Genomic DNA, 18774 nt, shown 5'->3' on the forward strand with positions numbered 1-18774 from the left:
GGTAATTTACAAAATGCTATCAATTACATGATAATAAATCAAATACACAACAACATAACAGAATAAAGCACGTAAATAAAGCATAAATACTAACTACATAAATAGTTCTTATCGTTATTTAAAATAGAGGTGCCGTTTTCGCCCGACAAATAACTTATCAATATTTGTATATGAGTTTCGACAACAATATTCAATAATATTTTCAATTTAATGCATTTTGATTTCTACCTTGAGAATCCGTTATGGTCCAAATTTGTGCAAAAAAATACTGTGCGCACAAAACTATTCATCAATACACGCTATAACTTGTGACACCATGTGACGTCATCCATTTGTGCGCTCGGGTGACGTTTTGAACATAGAAACTGTAAACAACAGCAGTCGGAACAATCTGCACTGCTGTCCTTTATCCTCGGTCGACCTGTCCCTTCACCTCCATACCGAACATGTCCGATAATATCCGAGTGTAATACGTTTTACGCTTTACATCGACTGCGAAGAGGAATACGCCTTCACCTTCCTGTCTGTATCTCTTCGCAATGATAACATGAGATATGGGTACTGGATGTAGCTCAGACCGGACGACTGCCCAGGGTAAGATTAGAATATACCAAGGATTGTCATAGCGAATAGTTTTACTCGCTAGTCGTTCTGATTAGTCTTTAGATTGCCCTCGGTTTTCGCGCACTCTACGTCATCTGTTGTGCAGTGGTAGCTAACTGAGGAATATGTCTGACAAGATTTTGCATAGTATTTCTGATATCATATACAAAAATAAGTGTATATATCTAAGCAATTTCCTATTTATTGTTCATTGATACTATACTTCTTAAAAATACTGCTAAGTGCACTTTACTAATAGCAGATACTGGTAGATCTATATGGTCTCTGACTATATATATTATATATCCCCTTGTTATTAGATTTCGGACGCTTAAGAAACATTCGTAGATTTCTCTCTGATCACATGAACAACTGTTAAACATCTTATTCACTTATAAAAGACAACTTTCTTTTTAAAAAACAAGCCATCATCTGAGTATTTAAGATGTCTGTGTGATAACAACCCCTGTTATATATATATATATATATATATATATATATATATATATATATATATGTTTTGTCGGATGATAAGTATTCAGAGACATGTTTTCGCACGGCCATGTTTACTCGATTACTCTTGCTATAACAGGTGTTGTTATCACACATGGCCGTGCGAAAACATATGACTCTGAATACCTATCATCCGACAAAACATATATATAGAGGTTATCACGCGAGTGTGTTTGGGGATGGTAAATATCCTGCATTAGGAATAAACATTGTATTTAGCGAGTCTTGGCGAGCTAAATACATAGTGTTTATTCCTAATACAGGATATTTACCATCCCCAAACACACAAGCATGATAACCTCTTTATCATATAATGTCATTCTTTAATTCTGTGCTTCAAAATCGCTTTCCCTCTCACACAAACATTACCGAAACATTGCGAGTTTTCCTGGAATGCGCGCATTAATATTTATTATGTCACAGGGTAAGTGATGTGTTATTCGGACAGTGACAGTAGCCAATATAGCTCCAGCTGAAATCTCTTTGTTATACACTGGCGAAGCAACATATACGCAAAACAATAAAAACATTTAATTGCCTATCGCGGCAATCCATCGGCCTGTCTGCTAGAGTAACTGCCCTTTGTCAAAGGGAAGTTACTCTATTCCTAGTCTATGAGACGTCACGGCCACGGTCAGACATTGTTGGCAGTCGGTCTGTCCTGTCATAACATTAAGAAGTGTAGTCAGATGTACACACAGCGACAAAACGAAACAAGGGAACAATTCAAACATATTTCTGCCAAATCCAACTATTTTAATTTGTGGAGAAGGTTTCAAGCCCCAGAGGTCTACAAACACAGATATGGCTACTGATCCCGCTTGTCTATGCCTCTTGCCCTCGCAAAATTGTGTTGAAATTTATATCTCCAAAGTTGCCAAAACTTATAAAATGCCTTAGCTACGTCACAGTTAGACACTGATTATCAGTATATTAGACTGTTCTTTTGATAATGGTAGCAATCATTCCTGTAGTTTATCCAGATTTCCGATGGTTAATTCTGACTCGATCGCCGAATGACGAGGACGCCGCCATGTTTGTTTATAAACAGTGAAAGTAGTCCCTACTTGACCTTTCATATTTGCATCTCTATCCGCATATGACCCAAACGGATATCGTTTTTATCCGTTGGCTTTATCCTGCCGAGAAACCTGCTATTATATGATAATACATATTATATATGAGTGTTCATGTTATTCAATGTTTCTATAAATACCAGAAATTAGGCATGAGTTTTGTAAACATAGTATGACATCAACAAAATATAATGTTCTATTTATTACCGAAGAAGATGTCCACATACAAATTTTAGTGTTTACCTATAAGGACAGCAAGTCACAACAGCAGCGGAACTGAAAAATGTCAAATGACATCAACAATCTTCAGCTATGACATCGTTTCTAGTGTGACGTCATTCCAACCTCACGTCTCAATAAGATTGGAATGCCGTCCGGATGACTGAAAAAATACACTGTTGTCTCGTGGCGTGATACTCGTGGCGTGATACATGTGTGACCTGACCCGTGAAGATCCGGGGTAGAATAGGTCTTCAGCAACCCATGCTTGCCGTTAAAGGTGACTATGCTTGTCGTAAAAGGCGCCAACGGGATCAGGTGGTCAGGCTCACTGACTTGGTTGATGCATGTCATCGATCCCAATTGCGTGGATCGATGCTCATGATATTAATCACTGGATTGTCTGGTCCAGACTCGATTATTTACAGACCGCCGTCATATAGCTGGAATATTGCTGAGTGCGGCGTTAAACAACAAACCCACCAACCAACCGGATGACTGAAAATATACACTGTTGTCTCGTGGCGTGATACATGTGTGACCCAAGGTCACATATGATTTTTATGAACCCTGATATGTTTGTCCTCGTAGGGAATAAATATATATATGTTGTAGACTTTCTTTTTCATGGTTGTTTTAACCAATCTTTCAGATGGGCAGTCTTTGAAAGCAAAAACAGTTCCAGCAATGAAGGTTGTCATTGTTGGTGAGTATATTGCAAGGCTAAGGTGCAGTAAACATTATTTTCAAGGGCTATGTACTGTATACGGCCGGGACGAGTCCAAATATACTACCCGGGTACCCAACCCCCTATTACCCGACCCTACCAAGGTACCCACTGTAGGTCACGCCGAAGACCCGGGTTCGATTCCCGACATGGGTACAATGTGTGAAGCCCATTTCTGGTGTCCCCCGCCGTGATATTGCTGGAATATTGCTAAAAGCGGCGTAAAACCATACTCACTCACTCACCCACTGTAGGTCTCAAGAGTTGGGAACACAATGTCTAATTGGGAATAATTTAACTGTAGCCCTGGCAAAAACTGTTTGGATACATGCATGAAACCAGGGACCATATAATAGATATATGGTCTCTTATGAAACGATCAAATCATACCTACACTGAAGTTGACTGAAGCTTTATCTTTACTCAAACATATACAAGTCAAAAGGAATGTGTGCATCATCATAAAGAAATGGGAACATTATCGACTTGTAGTGTAACCACTGAGCTGTAGTAAGTTTTTGTCATTAAACAATATGTCACGTGACTAACCACGGGTAGTACTGTGGGTACCGGGGTCCTACTCAGGACCCACCCGACCCAAGTGACCCGTCCCAGCCCTAGTACTGTACCATGCTTATATTCTATGAAGTGGATTAGCAGTTCAACAACCCTGAGTTAAGTCTATTTAAATCCTTTTGATACCTGATAACTTTTATTTTGTTAATCAGTCTAACAGTTTTTACACTAATTCCATATAGATGACGTCTTATTTTGACACAAGCCCTTGCAGATTCTGGATTAAAAGGGGTCCCCAGCAACCTTAGTTTTTAGGCAATGAAGTGGCCCAGGTGGTCACTTTCTTGACTGTGTGTCATAGTTCCTTGGTGGTGTGAGATGTTGCTCATACTATCAACCACTGGTTTGTCTGGTCCAGACTGGATTATTTAGTGGCTGGAATATTGCTGAGTTTGGAATGAACATTAAAATAAAATACTATGTCCCCCTTAAGTTAAGGATCTGCATTATTGTTGAGGTTTTCCCACTTCATTATTTGCCTTTTCTGTGTTACAGGTGATCCATCAGTGGGGAAGACCAACATATTCCTGCGCTATATGCGCAACCAGTTCAGTCCCCTCTACATTCCCACACAGAGGGCTGTCATTGGTAAGTTCACCTTCATATGTATCTTCATTCGAAGGGGGCAAGGGTTGCCCAGTCGTCTGAGGCGCCGCGATTCGCTGTGCAGAGTTGCGTCCCTTGGGCACGCCAGAAACCTATGATTGTGGGTTCGAATCCCGGTTCGTCCTGATTATGTTTCTGCACCGTACCCGTGCTCTTGGGTTTCACCAAAGTGGTAAAGGTCTGATACCTGCATCATTTCGGGCTTTCCTCCCATATTAAGCTGACACACCGTGATATAACTGGAATACTGTAAAAAGCGGCGTAAAAGCCAACTCACTCACTCTTCATTCGAATCAGCACCCAGTGGAGATTCTTGGTTACAGTTTGTATCCAGCAATCTATGCTGGTCATAGGAGGCGGCTTAGTGAATTGGGTGGTCAGAATTACTGAGTTGATTGATAGTGTGTCATTGTACCCTGATAGCACGGATTGTCATCTTCCTGAGGACTGCCTCCGTGGTCAAGTGGTAGAGTGTCCGCCCAGAGAGCGGAAGGATTGAGGTTTGATCCCCGGCCGCGTCATACCTAAAAACGTTAAAAGATGGTACTTGTTGTTACCCTGTCTGGCGCTCGGCATTAAGGGACTAAAACAAGAACTGGTCGGCTCGGAGTCAGTATACTGTGTCTGCCTGGGGTATTCATGTTAAACTGCGGCATGGTATCTCAGTGGGCTAAGCACTATAAATCGGCATCAGTCCGGACTAGTACAAGCAGCCACACACTCAGACACACATCTGCATGCACGTCGCTATATAAGTGCAATAATCTTGAAAGCGACATTAAACTCCATTTCACCTCACAGCACATCTTCCTGAGGAAAGGGAGTTAACTGACTATTAAAGTCCCGTTTCCACCCTTGCCAAACTAGGCTGGAATTGTGGAATTATATTTTGGCTGGACTAACGAGTTTACGCAAAGTCTAATAAAAATTGCATGACTAAATAGACATGCAGTTTGTAAACTGCTGTGCACAATATAGACTATGATTATCAATGAGATCTTCTTGACTGGGCGCTTTGAGTGCCGCCATTTTGTTTGAAGCAAATGCAATTGATATGAGTGGTGGAATCTGTTTGGTCAGTAGGAGGGACATAGAAGGGACATAACTTGTAATAGCCACTGGTGGCGCAACGATCGAGCCCAGAACTCCAGCCTTGTTCGGTAAGGGTGGAAACTGTACTTTTACAGTCAGTTGACTCCTTGCCTTAGGAAGATTCGGAATGTTTATCATTATATCTCAAAGCTGCATAAACAAAAACAGAAACTTCTACACTGTCCTGTCGGCCAGGTCTAGTAAACGACTATAAGTGTTCTTAAAATTTTATTTTTCATTCTGCAAAAGTTTGTCATCAGATCTGTCAACTATGTGATTAAAATAAGAAGGCAAAATATTTTCATCTCAACTAAAACCATTCCAAAGCGTGTGTTCACGACATATTTAAGAATCTGATAATTCTCGGCTGCTTTGTTTTAGTACTTTAAGGGTTATTACCACGTAAGACAACATGTTTTGCCAATTGGTATGGAACAGATTTTTATCAAAGTCGTTGCTAGCTCTTGTGACTTGCACATGAAATAAGCATGTTTCTTACACTCAGCCCTACAACTGTGTTATGTTTATGTTTGACCAGAGAACCATGTGATGAAGGTGAACTTGCCGAGCCACGCTGTTGTGTCTCTGTCTCTGTGGGACATTCCGGGGAGGGAGGACATCGACCTCTACAAGTCCTACTTCAGAAACCTGGATGCTGCCATTGGTATGTCATGTGAAGCAGCCACCAGGCTGAATCTTGCTGGCAGGGTTTCCAGATTAACAAAAGTCTGTTTATCCGAGATTGGTCAAATCCAGGAAGGACTAGAAGTGACATTTCTTTATGAACTAGAATTTACCATTGTGTAGATGGCAACTCCCTATCATGTTTTTGAAGTGGTGAAACTCAAAATTAATTTTGAACCATGCCTTTATGATGTTGATAAATTAGATTAATAGCTCATTATTCCCCCTGTTTGAAAAACAGAGGGGATATAGCAATCAGCATGTCCATTCGTCAGCCATCCATTTTCCCTTCCTGGAGCAGAACTTCAAAACCATTAAATATTTCTTCTTGAAACCTCTATGTAGATCAGTCTAGTTGGGAACTGGTGCCTAGTGATGATTTGGGATTTTTAGTCTTTTTATTTTGTTTCGTTTTCATTATTTTTCATGATGAAAACAAGTTGGTTATACGTTTCTGGAGCACAACTCCAAAACTGTTGAATATTTCTACATGAAACTTGCTATACAGATCAGTCTAGTGGTTAACTGGTGCCTTTTGATTATTTGAGATTTTGAAAAATACTGAACAGCATTATTTTTTTCTTCACTGAGGTGTAGGTATCCAATGGCAATCCAGTGGGGAATAAGTAGCCATTTCTAAATTGCACCAGACTGGGGGGGATATGTCATTTTCTGAAGACTCTTGTTTAGCTTCGTGATTCTATTTGCAACATTAATTCATCTAAGTCTGAATCCAGAGCATCCAAATCTATTTTGATCCAGAGATACAATGTGTGAAGTTGACTCTTGGTGTACCTTCATCACGTTGCTTGAACAAGCCTACGAAAGGAAACCATCAGAAGACTCCCATATATGTTAATCACGCAGTCCGCAACAAATGATTACACGCTATGTGATTTAATGTGTCAGGTTCTGTTGAAAATGTGCCGGGTTCTTATCATTACCATGCAAACGTTATGGGCATTGTGTCTTGTTTGTAATTTGTAGCCTGGTTCTATTTAAAGTGTGTACATAGTCCATAGTTTGGCTGCTCTCTGATGGTTTTCTTTAATAGGCCTATTTACTATGTTAATCAAATATATCCAGACTTAAATAGAATCTACTAAGACTAATGCCTGAGACAGTGACATGGTACAGTAGACTTGGTTTTTAGGATAAAAATACAAAGAAAGTGAATACGTTAACCGAAAATTGGTTTGAACATAATGAGTACTTGTGTTTGCAGTGGTAGTCGATGTGTCAGACCCGGAATCCATCATGATGGCCAATGTATGGAAACAGACTGTGGTCACAAACATTGAGAAGACAAGACCGCTTGGTGATGGCGATGAGACACAGGAGGAGACTGGCACACTTGCTGTGGACCCTGTCAAGTTTCCTGTACTCCTCTTAGGAACAAAGTGTGACATAGTGAGTGGTTTTGTTTGACCAGAACAAAACACTGATGGTGATGGTGATGATGATGATGATGATGATGATGATGATGATGATTTGTGTCCCATAGTCATGCCAGGATCTGCACAATATCACTACAATCAGATCTTTTACTCCAATTTGATATCTCTCTGTGTGAAGATCAAACCCGCCATAGGAAGTCATGTCAGATGAACAATGACTGAACTTTTTCTGGACAGTCAAAAATCAAAGATGCTTGGGTTAAAGGCCATATACAGCAACTAATGACACCATAATAAAATTTATTATGTCGAAAAGTTAAGACTACCCGGTATTTGGTATTTTTATCTCAAATGTCATGTCAAAATGGGGGGCACGGTCGTCTAAGGCGCCACGATTCGCTGTGCAGAGTTGCGTCCCTTGGGCGCGCCAGAAACCTATGATTGTGGGTTCGAATCCTGGTTCGCCCCGATTATATTTCTAATTTTGTCAGCACCATACCCGTGCTCGTGTGTTTCACCAAAGTGGTAAACGTCTGAGACCTGCATCACTTCGGGCTTTCCTCCCACATTAAGCTGACATGCCGCGACATAACTGGAATACTGTTAAAAGCGGTGTTAAACCCAACTCACTCACTCATGTCAAAATGAAGACTTAACACTTACAACCAGTATAAACTAGAGGACCAGTACATATGTTTCCAATACAACGCTTTAATGTAAACATGAACATTTACAATGGAACAAATAATATCACTATGCTGGAACATTTAAACAAGTATTATAGCTAAAATGGATAGAATTATCATAAAAATTTGCGGGCCACTGTAACTTGATAGCAGTCCGCTTTTCCCAAACGATGGACTACTATCTATTTCTATTGCTCTGTGAAATATGTGAGGTGGGTGGTGGAAAATCCAAAATGGCTGTTACTGCCGGTATACAGTCTCATATTAGGTCAGTAACAACCATCTTGGATTTTCTTGACAGTATACGGGCTCATATGGGATTAGTAATTCTGCTCTCCGATTGGTCAATCTGACTTTGAGGATGGGTGGGGCTTGTTGTGCCTCATTGTGCTGAATGATGCCACTGATTTCATATTGTTGTCTACAGTTATTTTTGTGTTAATGATAAAGTATGTGCAGTTTTTGTTGACATATCTATCAATAATAATTGACTTCAATATATTTTTCTGTTTCTGGTGTTATAAACATAAAACCGGTGTGCACACAATTTGCGTTAGGGATGTAACGATACGACTATCTCCCATCTCAACACGGCAACTCGCAAAAATATCTCGTCGCAGTATTGTCTTTGGTGTGGTATTTGCAATATTTTAACGGCGCAGAAATAAAGCTGTTTACAGTATCACAATATGATACTTAATAATTCAAGTTTTTCTATCTTATAGTGCATAAACACTGTTAAAAAGGCTTGTCTACACAAGTATTTTCTATTATTAAATAAAATAGAAAATTCCCTGTTCGCGATGTACCTGAGATGTGCCCCCCAAATTAAATAAATTAAATGTGAATGAATGGGTCAGTGTGTGAATCGATACAAGATTAAAATATGAGTTGATACAAGTAAGGTGTGTATCGTGTATTGTTTTTCGTCTGAGAATATTATCGGTGCACCAAAGGTTTGGGATACTTTGCGTATACCTCTATAAACACAAAAAATATTGAAGTCCATTCTATGTGGACAATGTACTTGAAGTGACACCAGCGTTAAGTTGTGAACGACTCTTTACAGGTGGAACAGAGAATGAAGACAGAAGGCCAGAGCTTATATCCTCAAGGGAAGCGTTTGAAAGACACTGATTTCAGCAAATTATGTGAGTCCTGTGTCTGGGTGTTATGTATACTACATCTGTAGGTGAGGTCAGGTGAAATGGGGTTTAACGTCGCGTCCAAGATTATTGCACTTATATAGCGACGTGCATGCATGTGTGCGTGTGTGTGTGTGTCTGCTTGTACTAGTCCGGACTGATGTCGATTTATAGTGCTATCACACTGAGATACCATGCCACAGTTTAACATGAATACCCCACTCAGACACAGTATACTGACTCCGAGCCGACCAGTCCTTGTTTTAGTCCCTCAATGCCGAGTGCCAGACAGGGTAACAACAAGTACTATCTTTTAACGTCTTTTGGTATGACGTGGCCGTGTAGCTGGTGATGTTTGTATGTAGCTGGTGATGTTTGTGTGTAGCTGGTGATGTTTGTGTGTAGCTGGTGATGTTTGTGTGTAGCTGGTGATGTTTGTGTGTAGCTGGTGATGTTTGTGTGCAGATGGTGATGTTTGTGTGCAGCTGGTGATGTTTGTGTGCAGATGGTGATGTTTGTGTGCAGCTGGTGATGTTTGTGTGTAGCTGGTGATGTTTGTGTGTAGCTGGTGATGTTTGTGTGTAGCTGGTGATGTTTGTGTGCAGCTGGTGATGTTTGTGTGCAGCTGGTGATGTTTGTGTGTAGCTGGTGATGTTTGTGTGCAGATGGTGATGTTCATGTGTAGCTTGTGATATTCATGTTGGTTGGTTGGTTGGTTTGTTGTTTAACGCCGCACTCAGCAATATTCCAGCTATATGACGGCGGTCTGTAAATAATCGAGTCTGGACCAGACAATCCAGTGATTAATATCATGAGTACGACCCACGCAATTGGGATCGATGACATGCATCAACTAAGTCAGCGAGCCTGACCACCTGATCCCGTTAGTCGCCTTTTACGACAAGCATAGTCACCTTTTACAGCAAGCATGGGTTGCTTGATGTTCATGTGTAGCTTGTGATGTTCATGTGTAGCTTGTGATGTTCATGTGTAGCTTGTGATATTTGTGTGTAGCTGGTGATGTTTGTGTGTAGCTGGTGATGTTTGTGTGTAGCTGGTGTTGTTTGTGTGTAGCTGGTGATGTTTGTGTGTAGCTGGTGATGTTTGTATGTAGCTGGTGATGTTTGTGTGCAGCTGGTGATGTTCATGTGCAGCTGGTGATGTTTGTGTGTAGCTGGTGATGTTTGTGTGTAGCTGGTGATGTTCATGTGTAGCTGGTGATGTTCATATGTAGCTGGTGATGTTCATGTATAGCTGATGATGTTCATGTGCAGCTGGTGATGTTCATGTGCAGCTGGTGATGTTTGTGTGTAGCTGGTGATGTTCATGTGTAGCTGGTGATGTTCATATGTAGCTGGTGATGTTTCTTTGTAGCTGGTGATGTTCATGTATAGCTGATGATGTTCATGTGCAGCTTGTGATGTTTGTGTGTAGCTGGTGATGTTCATGTGCAGCTGGTGATGTTCATATCAGCTGGTGATGTTCATGTATAGCTGGTGATGTTCATATGCAGCTGGTGATGTTTGTGTGTAGCTGGTAATGTTCATGTGTAGCTGGTGATGTTTGTGTGCAGCTGGTGATGTTCATGTGTAGCTTGTGATGTTCATGTATAGCTTGTGATATTTGTGTGTAGCTGGTGTTATATGCGTGCAGCTGGTGATGTTCATGTGTAGCTGGTGATGTTTGTGTCCTCAGCGACTGATGATGTGGAGAAGCCTGACAGGGGGACTGAGAGGCCGGCCTGTGTGGTGGAGCTGGAGAAGATGGCGGAGGATCACAACTTTGTGGGCAGGTGAGTCACATGGTGCTACTGGTGGAATGTAGCAACTATTCCATGACATGGACACATTGTATATCTATGTGTATACCTGTGACACATTGTAGATCTGTGACACTATGTATCTGTGACACATTGTAGATCTGTGACACTATGTATCTGTGACACATTGTAGATCTGTGACACTCTGTATCTGTGACACTGTGTAGATCTGTGACAGACTATATCTGTGACACATTGTAGATCTGTGATACATTGTGGATCTGTGACATTGTGTATCTGTGGCACTTTATAGATCTGTGACACACTATATCTGTGACACATTGTAGATCTGTGATACATTGTAGATCTGTGACACTACTTGTATCTGTGATACACTATATCTGTGACACTGTGTGTATCTGTGACACTGTAGATCTGTGACACTGTGTATCTGTGCCACTGTGTGTATCTCTGACACTGTGTGTATCTGTGCCACTGTGTGTATCTGTGACACTGTGTGTATCTGTGACACTGTGTATCTGTGACACTATAAATCTGTGACACTTTATAGATCTGTGACACTGCGTGTATCTGTGACACTGTGTTGATCTGTGACACTGTGTGTATCTGTGACACTGTGTATCTGTGACACTATAAATCTGTGACACTTTATAGATCTGTGACACTGTGTGTATCTGTGCCACTGTGTGTATCTGTGACACTGTGTGTATCTGTGACACTGTGTATCTGTGACACTATAAATCTGTGACACTTTATAGATCTGTGACACTGCGTGTATCTGTGACACTGTGTTGATCTGTGACACAGTGTGATGGTGTCAGCCCGTGACGGCGACGGCTCTGTCCACACCGCCATCCAGAGCTTCATCAGACACATCCTGGAGGACCAGTTCTTAGAGCGGCGGTGGAAGTCTCGCACACAGACAGAGGAAGTTGCAGATAAAGATGAGAAGAAGATCACTGGAAGGCTAAAAACTATCGGCATTGAACAGGTGATTGAAAACTATGTCAAATAAAATAGATGGGTTTATCCAGGGGGGAGAATCTTCTGCGGATCTGTGAATTTCCGCAAGTTTTAGTGACCACAAATTGTTAAAATCTTATGGCTTTCCCCTAAACACCCCCAAATTATGGACCACACTCCATTGCAATGAAGTTTCAGCTGAAAAAGAAAATATCCATTCTCATCCCTGTTTAACGAATACATTGTGAAAATGTTTGATGCCTTGGTCATGTTGTTGTACACTGTCAGATTGCATTTGTTTACCTTGAGAAACTGTTTCAGGTGGACAAGGCTTTTGGGGAGAAGGAACTTGTGAAAATCTTTGACCGCATTGACACCCTTAAAAATCTCAACCACAAGTCTTTCAAGAAGGTTGTGTCCTTGTGTGAAGATGTAGAGGTCATAGGTCAAGGTGAAGGCAGTATAGACAACTGCATTGTGGGATTGCGGAAATACCTGGGTGAAACAGACTTCAAGTTGCAGGTACTTACTTGTTACATTGAAATTTCATCTTGGAACTAGAAAGTCTGTCATTAACCTTTTCCCAATTCACTAGAATGGCATACACAAAGACCAATAAATATCACTACATTCGGGGCTAGAGGGAAAATATTCAAGATTTTTGTAATGGCCCCTTGCACGATGGTGGTAGCGATGATACCGTGATTGTAACAAAGATATCATGTGCTTGGAAGAAGCTTGTGGTGGGAGTGATGATACCAAGAGGGTAACGATGGTGTCACCACAAGGGAAGGGGCTCGTAGACCCTGGTAGCAAGGGAGGCAACTCTACAGAGTTTTGACGTGTAGGACCAACATCTATGTAATGGCAGTGATGGTCTGTGTTCTGTTGTTTCAGCTGGTGGAGAAGGAAGGTGTTTCTCAGCTGCGAGTGAAGCGACTCAGCGAGGACACTCACATGAGCAAAGCACTGAAAAACATCCTCACAACATTCAACAAGGAGGTATGGCAAGAACATGGATGGGGTTAGTGTAGAGTGGGATGGGGTGGTGTTGAGTTAGATAGGAAGGGTTGGATGGGGTGGTGTAGAGTTGCATTGGAATAGGGTTGGATGAGGTGGGATGGGGTGGTGTTGAGTTGGATTGGAAGGGTTGGATGGGGTGGTGTAGAGTTGGATTGGAATAGGGTTGGATGACGTGGGATGGGGTAGTGTTGAGTTGGATTGGAAGGGTTGGATGGGATGGGATCGGATGGGGTGGTGTAGAGTTGGATAGGTTGGGATGGGGTGGTGTAGAGTTGGATTGGAAGGTCTTGATGGGTGGGATGGGTTAGTGTAGAGTTCGATTGGAAGGGTTGGATGGGGTGTGTAGAGTTGGATTGGAAGGGTTGGATGGGGTGTGTAGAGTTGGATTGGAAGGTCTGGATGGGGTGGTGTAGAGTTGGATTGGAAGGTCTGGATGGGGTGGTGTAGAGTTGGATGGAATGGGGTGGTGTAGAGTTGGATTGGAAGGGTGGGATGGGGTGTGTAGAGTTGGATTTGAAGGTCTTGATGGGGTAGGATGGGGTAGTGTAGAGTTGGATTGGAAGGTCTGGATGGGGTGTGTAGAGTTGGATTGGAAGGTCTGGATGGGGTGTGTAGAGTTGGATTGGAAGGTCTGGATGGGGTGTGTAGAGTTGGATTGGCAGGTCTGGATGGGGTGTTTAGAGTTGGATTGGAAGGTCTGGATAGGGTGTTTAGAGTTGGATTGGAAGGTCTGGATGGGGTGTTTAGAGTTGGATTGGAAGGTCTGGATGGGGTGTTTAGAGTTGGATTGGAAGGTCTGGATGGGGTGTGTAGAGTTGGATGGAATGGGTTGGCGTAGAGTTGGATGGGAAGGGTTGGCGTAGAGTTGGTTTGGAAGAGTTGGATGGGATGGGTTCGATGGGATGGGGTGGCGTAGAGTTGGATGGGATGGGGTGGCGTAGAGTTGGGTTAGAGGGGTTCGATGGGATGGGTTAGTGTAGAGTTGGATGGGATGGGGTGGCGTAGAGTTGGATTGGCAGGTCTGGATGGGGTGTTTAGAGTTGGATTGGAAGGTCTGGATGGGGTGTTTAGAGTTGGATTGGAAGGTCTGGATGGGGTGTTTAGAGTTGGATTGGAAGGTCTGGATGGGGTGGTGTAGAGTTGGATGGAATGGGGTGTGTAGAGTTGGATTGGAAGGTCTGGATGGGGTGTGTAGAGTTGGATTGGAAGGTCTGGATGGGGTGTGTAGAGTTGGATTGGCAGGTCTGGATGGGGTGTTTAGAGTTGGATTGGAAGGTCTGGATGGGGTGTTTAGAGTTGGATTGGAAGGTCTGGATGGGGTGTTTAGAGTTGGATTGGAAGGTCTGGATGGGGTGTGTAGAGTTGGATGGAATGGGTTGGCGTAGAGTTGGATGGGAAGGGTTGGCGTAGAGTTGGTTTGGAAGAGTTGGATGGGATGGGTTCGATGGGATGGGGTGGCGTAGAGTTGGATGGGATGGGGTGGCGTAGAGTTGGATTAGAGGGGTTCGATGGGATGGGTTAGTGTAGAGTTGGATGGGATGGGGTGGCGTAGAGTTGGATTGGAAGGGTTGGATAGGTCGGGATGGGGGTGGTGTAGAGTTGGATGGGGTGGGATTGGGTAGTGTAGAATTGAATGGGAAGGTCTTGATGGGGTGGGATGGGGTAGTGTAGAGTTGGATTGGAATAGGGTTGGATGGGGTGGGATGGGGTAGTGTAGAGTTGGATTGGAATAGGGTTGGATGGGGTGGTGTAGAGTTTGATTGGAAGGGTGGGATGGGATGGGGTGGTGTAGAGTTGGATTTGAAGGTCTTGATGGGGTAGGATGGGGTAGTGTAGAGTTGGATTGGAAGGTCTGGATGGGGTGTGTAGAGTTGGATTGGAAGGTCTGGATGGGGTGTGTAGAGTTGGATTGGAAGGTCTGGATGGGGTGTGTAGAGTTGGATTGGCAGGTCTGGATGGGGTGTTTAGAGTTGGATTGGAAGGTCTGGATGGGGTGTTTAGAGTTGGATTGGAAGGTCTGGATGGGGTGTTTAGAGTTGGATTGGAAGGTCTGGATGGGGTGTGTAGAGTTGGATGGAATGGGTTGGCGTAGAGTTGGATGGGAAGGGTTGGCGTAGAGTTGGTTTGGAAGAGTTGGATGGGATGGGTTCGATGGGATGGGGTGGCGTAGAGTTGGATGGGATGGGGTGGCGTAGAGTTGGATTGGAGGGGTTCGATGGGATGGGTTAGTGTAGAGTTGGATGGGATGGGGTGGCGTAGAGTTGGATTGGAAGGTCTGGATGGGGTGTTTAGAGTTGGATTGGAAGGTCTGGATGGGGTGTTTAGAGTTGGATTGGAAGGTCTGGATTTGGGTGTTTAGAGTTGGATTGGAAGGTCTGGATGGGGTGTGTAGAGTTGGATGGAATGGGTTGGCGTAGAGTTGGATGGGAAGGGTTGGCGTAGAGTTGGTTTGGAAGAGTTGGATGGGATGGGTTCGATGGGATGGGGTGGCGTAGAGTTGGATGGGATGGGGTGGCGTAGAGTTGGATTGGAGGGGTTCGATGGGATGGGTTAGTGTAGAGTTGGATGGGATGGGGTGGCGTAGAGTTGGATTGGAAGGGTTGGATGGGTCGGGATGGGGGTGGTGTAGAGTTGGATGGGGTGGGATTGGGTAGTGTAGAATTGAATGGGAAGGTCTTGATGGGGTGGGATGGGGTAGTGTAGAGTTGGATTGGAATAGGGTTGGATGGGGTGGTGTAGAGTTGGATTGGAAGGGTGGGATGGGGTGGTGTAGAGTTGATGAGGTGGGATGGCGTAGTTTTTGAGTTGGATTGGGTGGGATATGGTGGTGTAGTATTGGATTGGAAGGGTTGGATGGTAGGAGAAGTGCTATGGTTGGGATATGTAGGAAAGGTTGGAGTTATAAAAGGATGGGGTTTGATGTTTGTTTGTTTGTTTGTTGTTTAACGCCACACTCAGCAATATTTCAGCTATATGACGGTAGTCTGTAAATAATCAAGTCTGTATCAGAGAATCCAGTGACTGACATCATGAGCATGATGAGCATCAATCTACGCAAATGTGATATTATGACATGCATCAACCAAGTTTGCGAACCTGTCCACCCTATCCCTTCAGTTGCCTCTTGAGACAAGCATGGGTTGCTGAAAGCCCATTCTAATCCGGATTTTCATGGGTCGGGGTTTGATGTGCAAGGGTTGGGATGTTAAAGAATTAGTCAGGTTTGAAATGCTTGAGCTGGTATGGTAAGGGAGGTGGGCTTGGATGAGCCAATGTAATGGGATGTATTAATTCATGAGAGATGTGTGTGAGAGCCAGGACTAGGGTTTTATGACTCTAAACCGTCATGTCATGTGTTTTGTATGCTGTACTTCAGCCTTAGCTGCATGTTTCTGTTACAGTATGCTGCCTCTGGTGCAGCCATCCTGAAGGAGTTCCCTCCCTTGGCTGAGCGCTTGGAGCGAGTTGACCAGAAGGTGGCAGTAATTGTAGCCAGCTACGAGGAGCCAGTCGAGCCTGGAGCCCCCACTTCCGGCATCCGCGAGGAGCTGAAGTCCCGGTCAGCCAAGGTGGAGGAGAATCGAGCCGTGTTGCAGCACTACCAGAGTCTGGCCTCTGAGTGTTGTCAGAATGTCAACAATATGGTCACGAGAGCGAAAACAGCATTTATCTGGTGAAGTTGCATCTTCGTCTTTGCTTTTTGGCAGATCCAGCATTATTCAAATCAAAACTTCAGTAGCATTAGAAATTGCAGATGTTGACTTTTGTTTTTGATGAAGGTACCAGGTCCTTTTGATATTAATTATGTTCATTTTCATAACTCGTGGGTTTCTAGGCAAGGACTGTAGTCTGTTTCAACTGTCTCTCTGTTCCAGTACAGTCTGTTTGTAAAAGGTAGGGAAGCTAAAGCACTATGTACCGGGATGAGAATCTTCCAAGAATTTCAGTGACCACAATTTTTTTCAAAATCTGATGGCTTTCCCCATAAACAGACCCAGATTAAGGACCACGCTCCGTTGCAAAGATGTCAAAAGATGTGTGAATATACATTCTTATCCCTGTATGTAGCATCAGATAAGTATAAAAACATTGCATTTATTCAGGAATGCTCATTTCTATACACTGACTATAAGTACAATTACATTTCCAGTTGTATCTGTGATATAAGGGGTAACAGGCATTACCAGTCAGTGTCCATGTCTGTAGGAAGAAACAGTGCATGAAATATGTTTACAATAGTAATGTCTCAGCCTGCTCAGTGCAGACATTTTTGTAAAGAAACATTGATGAAGAAATACTGCATGAATAAGGATCGTGTTATGTGAAGCTTTTATCTATGTGTTTTATTCATACACTTGCTTCACCAGCTTATCCTGCACTAACAGATCAATCATGCTTCAAACGTAACCTTGGCAATATCATGTCAGCATTAACACAATCAAAGTATTATCATTTTTCTTGTTGAAATTTACACCAAAGAAAAAAAATCACCCTTGCAACTTCGATGGTTAAGGATCGTGACAATTGCTGTTACTTTCAGTTTTTACAGTGTGACATTGAAGTCATAATTAGTTGTGTATATGTACTCTTTACATGTGGTGTTTTGACTAATTTATGCATTTACCAAGAATCAAAGGCGTATATTTTAGCGACCTCAATTACATGTTTTGTATCCAAATATTTGTTACTGTATCATTAATATCCAATTTTTATTTTCATATGTTTTAGCATTTTTTTTTATTTAGCTTGTCTTGCTTTTATAGACACTTTTTTGTCATTTCATAACACAACGATTCATAATTCAAAATGATTATTTTTATTTATATTTATACATTCTAGATATACATGTTTATATTCATGAAATGATTTGACAAAGGGGAGAACAAGGTAAAGTCACACAACTGGCATAAGGCAAGATGGTCATTAGCTATTGTATGAAACAGTAAGACTTGTTCAACTTACAGTCTTGTGCATACTAAAGGTTACCATCAGTGGATGTTTTAATGAACAAAGCATCACCTTGCTGAGGAACATACTACCTGTCGTTCCTCATGATAATGGGCCATAACTGAAACTGTCACCTACAGGCTATCTGTTTCTTGGAATACAGACATTGGCAGCTTTAATTTAAGTCTTTGATAAGCATTTAGAAGTGATACACATAAGGTTGGTTGGTTGGGTTGTTGTTAAACGCCACACTCAGCAATATTCCAGCTATATGACGGCGGTCTGCAAATAATCGAGTCTGGACCGGACAATCCAGTGATCGATATCATGAGCATCGATCCATGCAATTGAGATCGATGACATGCATCAAACCAAGTCAGCGAGCCTGACCACCCAATCCCATTAGTTGCCTCTTACGACAAGCATAGTCGCCTTTTACGGCAAGCATGGGTTGCTGAAGACCTATTCTACCCCGGATCTTCACGGGTTAGGGTTAGGGTTAGGAAAAGAATTTATGGATGTCAACTTCTCTACTATGGGGAACACATTGTTTTGGAGTATATACTTACTCCTTCATCAGGTGAATGTATGTTTTAATATACAATCATATGTAGAGAATAACCAACAAGGTACACTAGGCTATCTGTCCAGGGTAGACACCTTTGGGCATACACGACTAGTCCGCAGCTCATTTTGAACTAGTGGTTTATGTAAATTAACTAGATTTTGTGAGAAAA

The 18774-nt window shown here is 42.5% G+C and overlaps 1 protein-coding gene across 1 annotated transcript; it reads left to right on the plus strand.

The window, feature by feature from the left end:
- The first annotated feature begins 384 nt into the window (after nt 1-384).
- On the plus strand, nt 385-18355 carry LOC124125443. Its single transcript, XM_048384157.1, has 11 exons — nt 385-594; nt 3064-3117; nt 4210-4302; nt 5951-6076; nt 7322-7506; nt 9249-9330; nt 11020-11116; nt 11912-12095; nt 12389-12589; nt 12965-13069; nt 16492-18355. Exons 1-11 carry the CDS (start codon nt 555-557, stop codon nt 16765-16767), a joined length of 1443 nt encoding a protein of 480 aa, XP_048240114.1. The 5' UTR covers nt 385-554; the 3' UTR covers nt 16768-18355.
- The last annotated feature ends 419 nt before the right edge of the window (nt 18356-18774 follow it).

Source organism: Haliotis rufescens, unplaced genomic scaffold (assembly GCF_023055435.1).
Source record: "Haliotis rufescens isolate VD_foot unplaced genomic scaffold, xgHalRufe1.0.p SCAF_5, whole genome shotgun sequence".
Classification (NCBI taxonomy): Eukaryota; Metazoa; Mollusca; class Gastropoda; order Lepetellida; family Haliotidae; genus Haliotis; species Haliotis rufescens.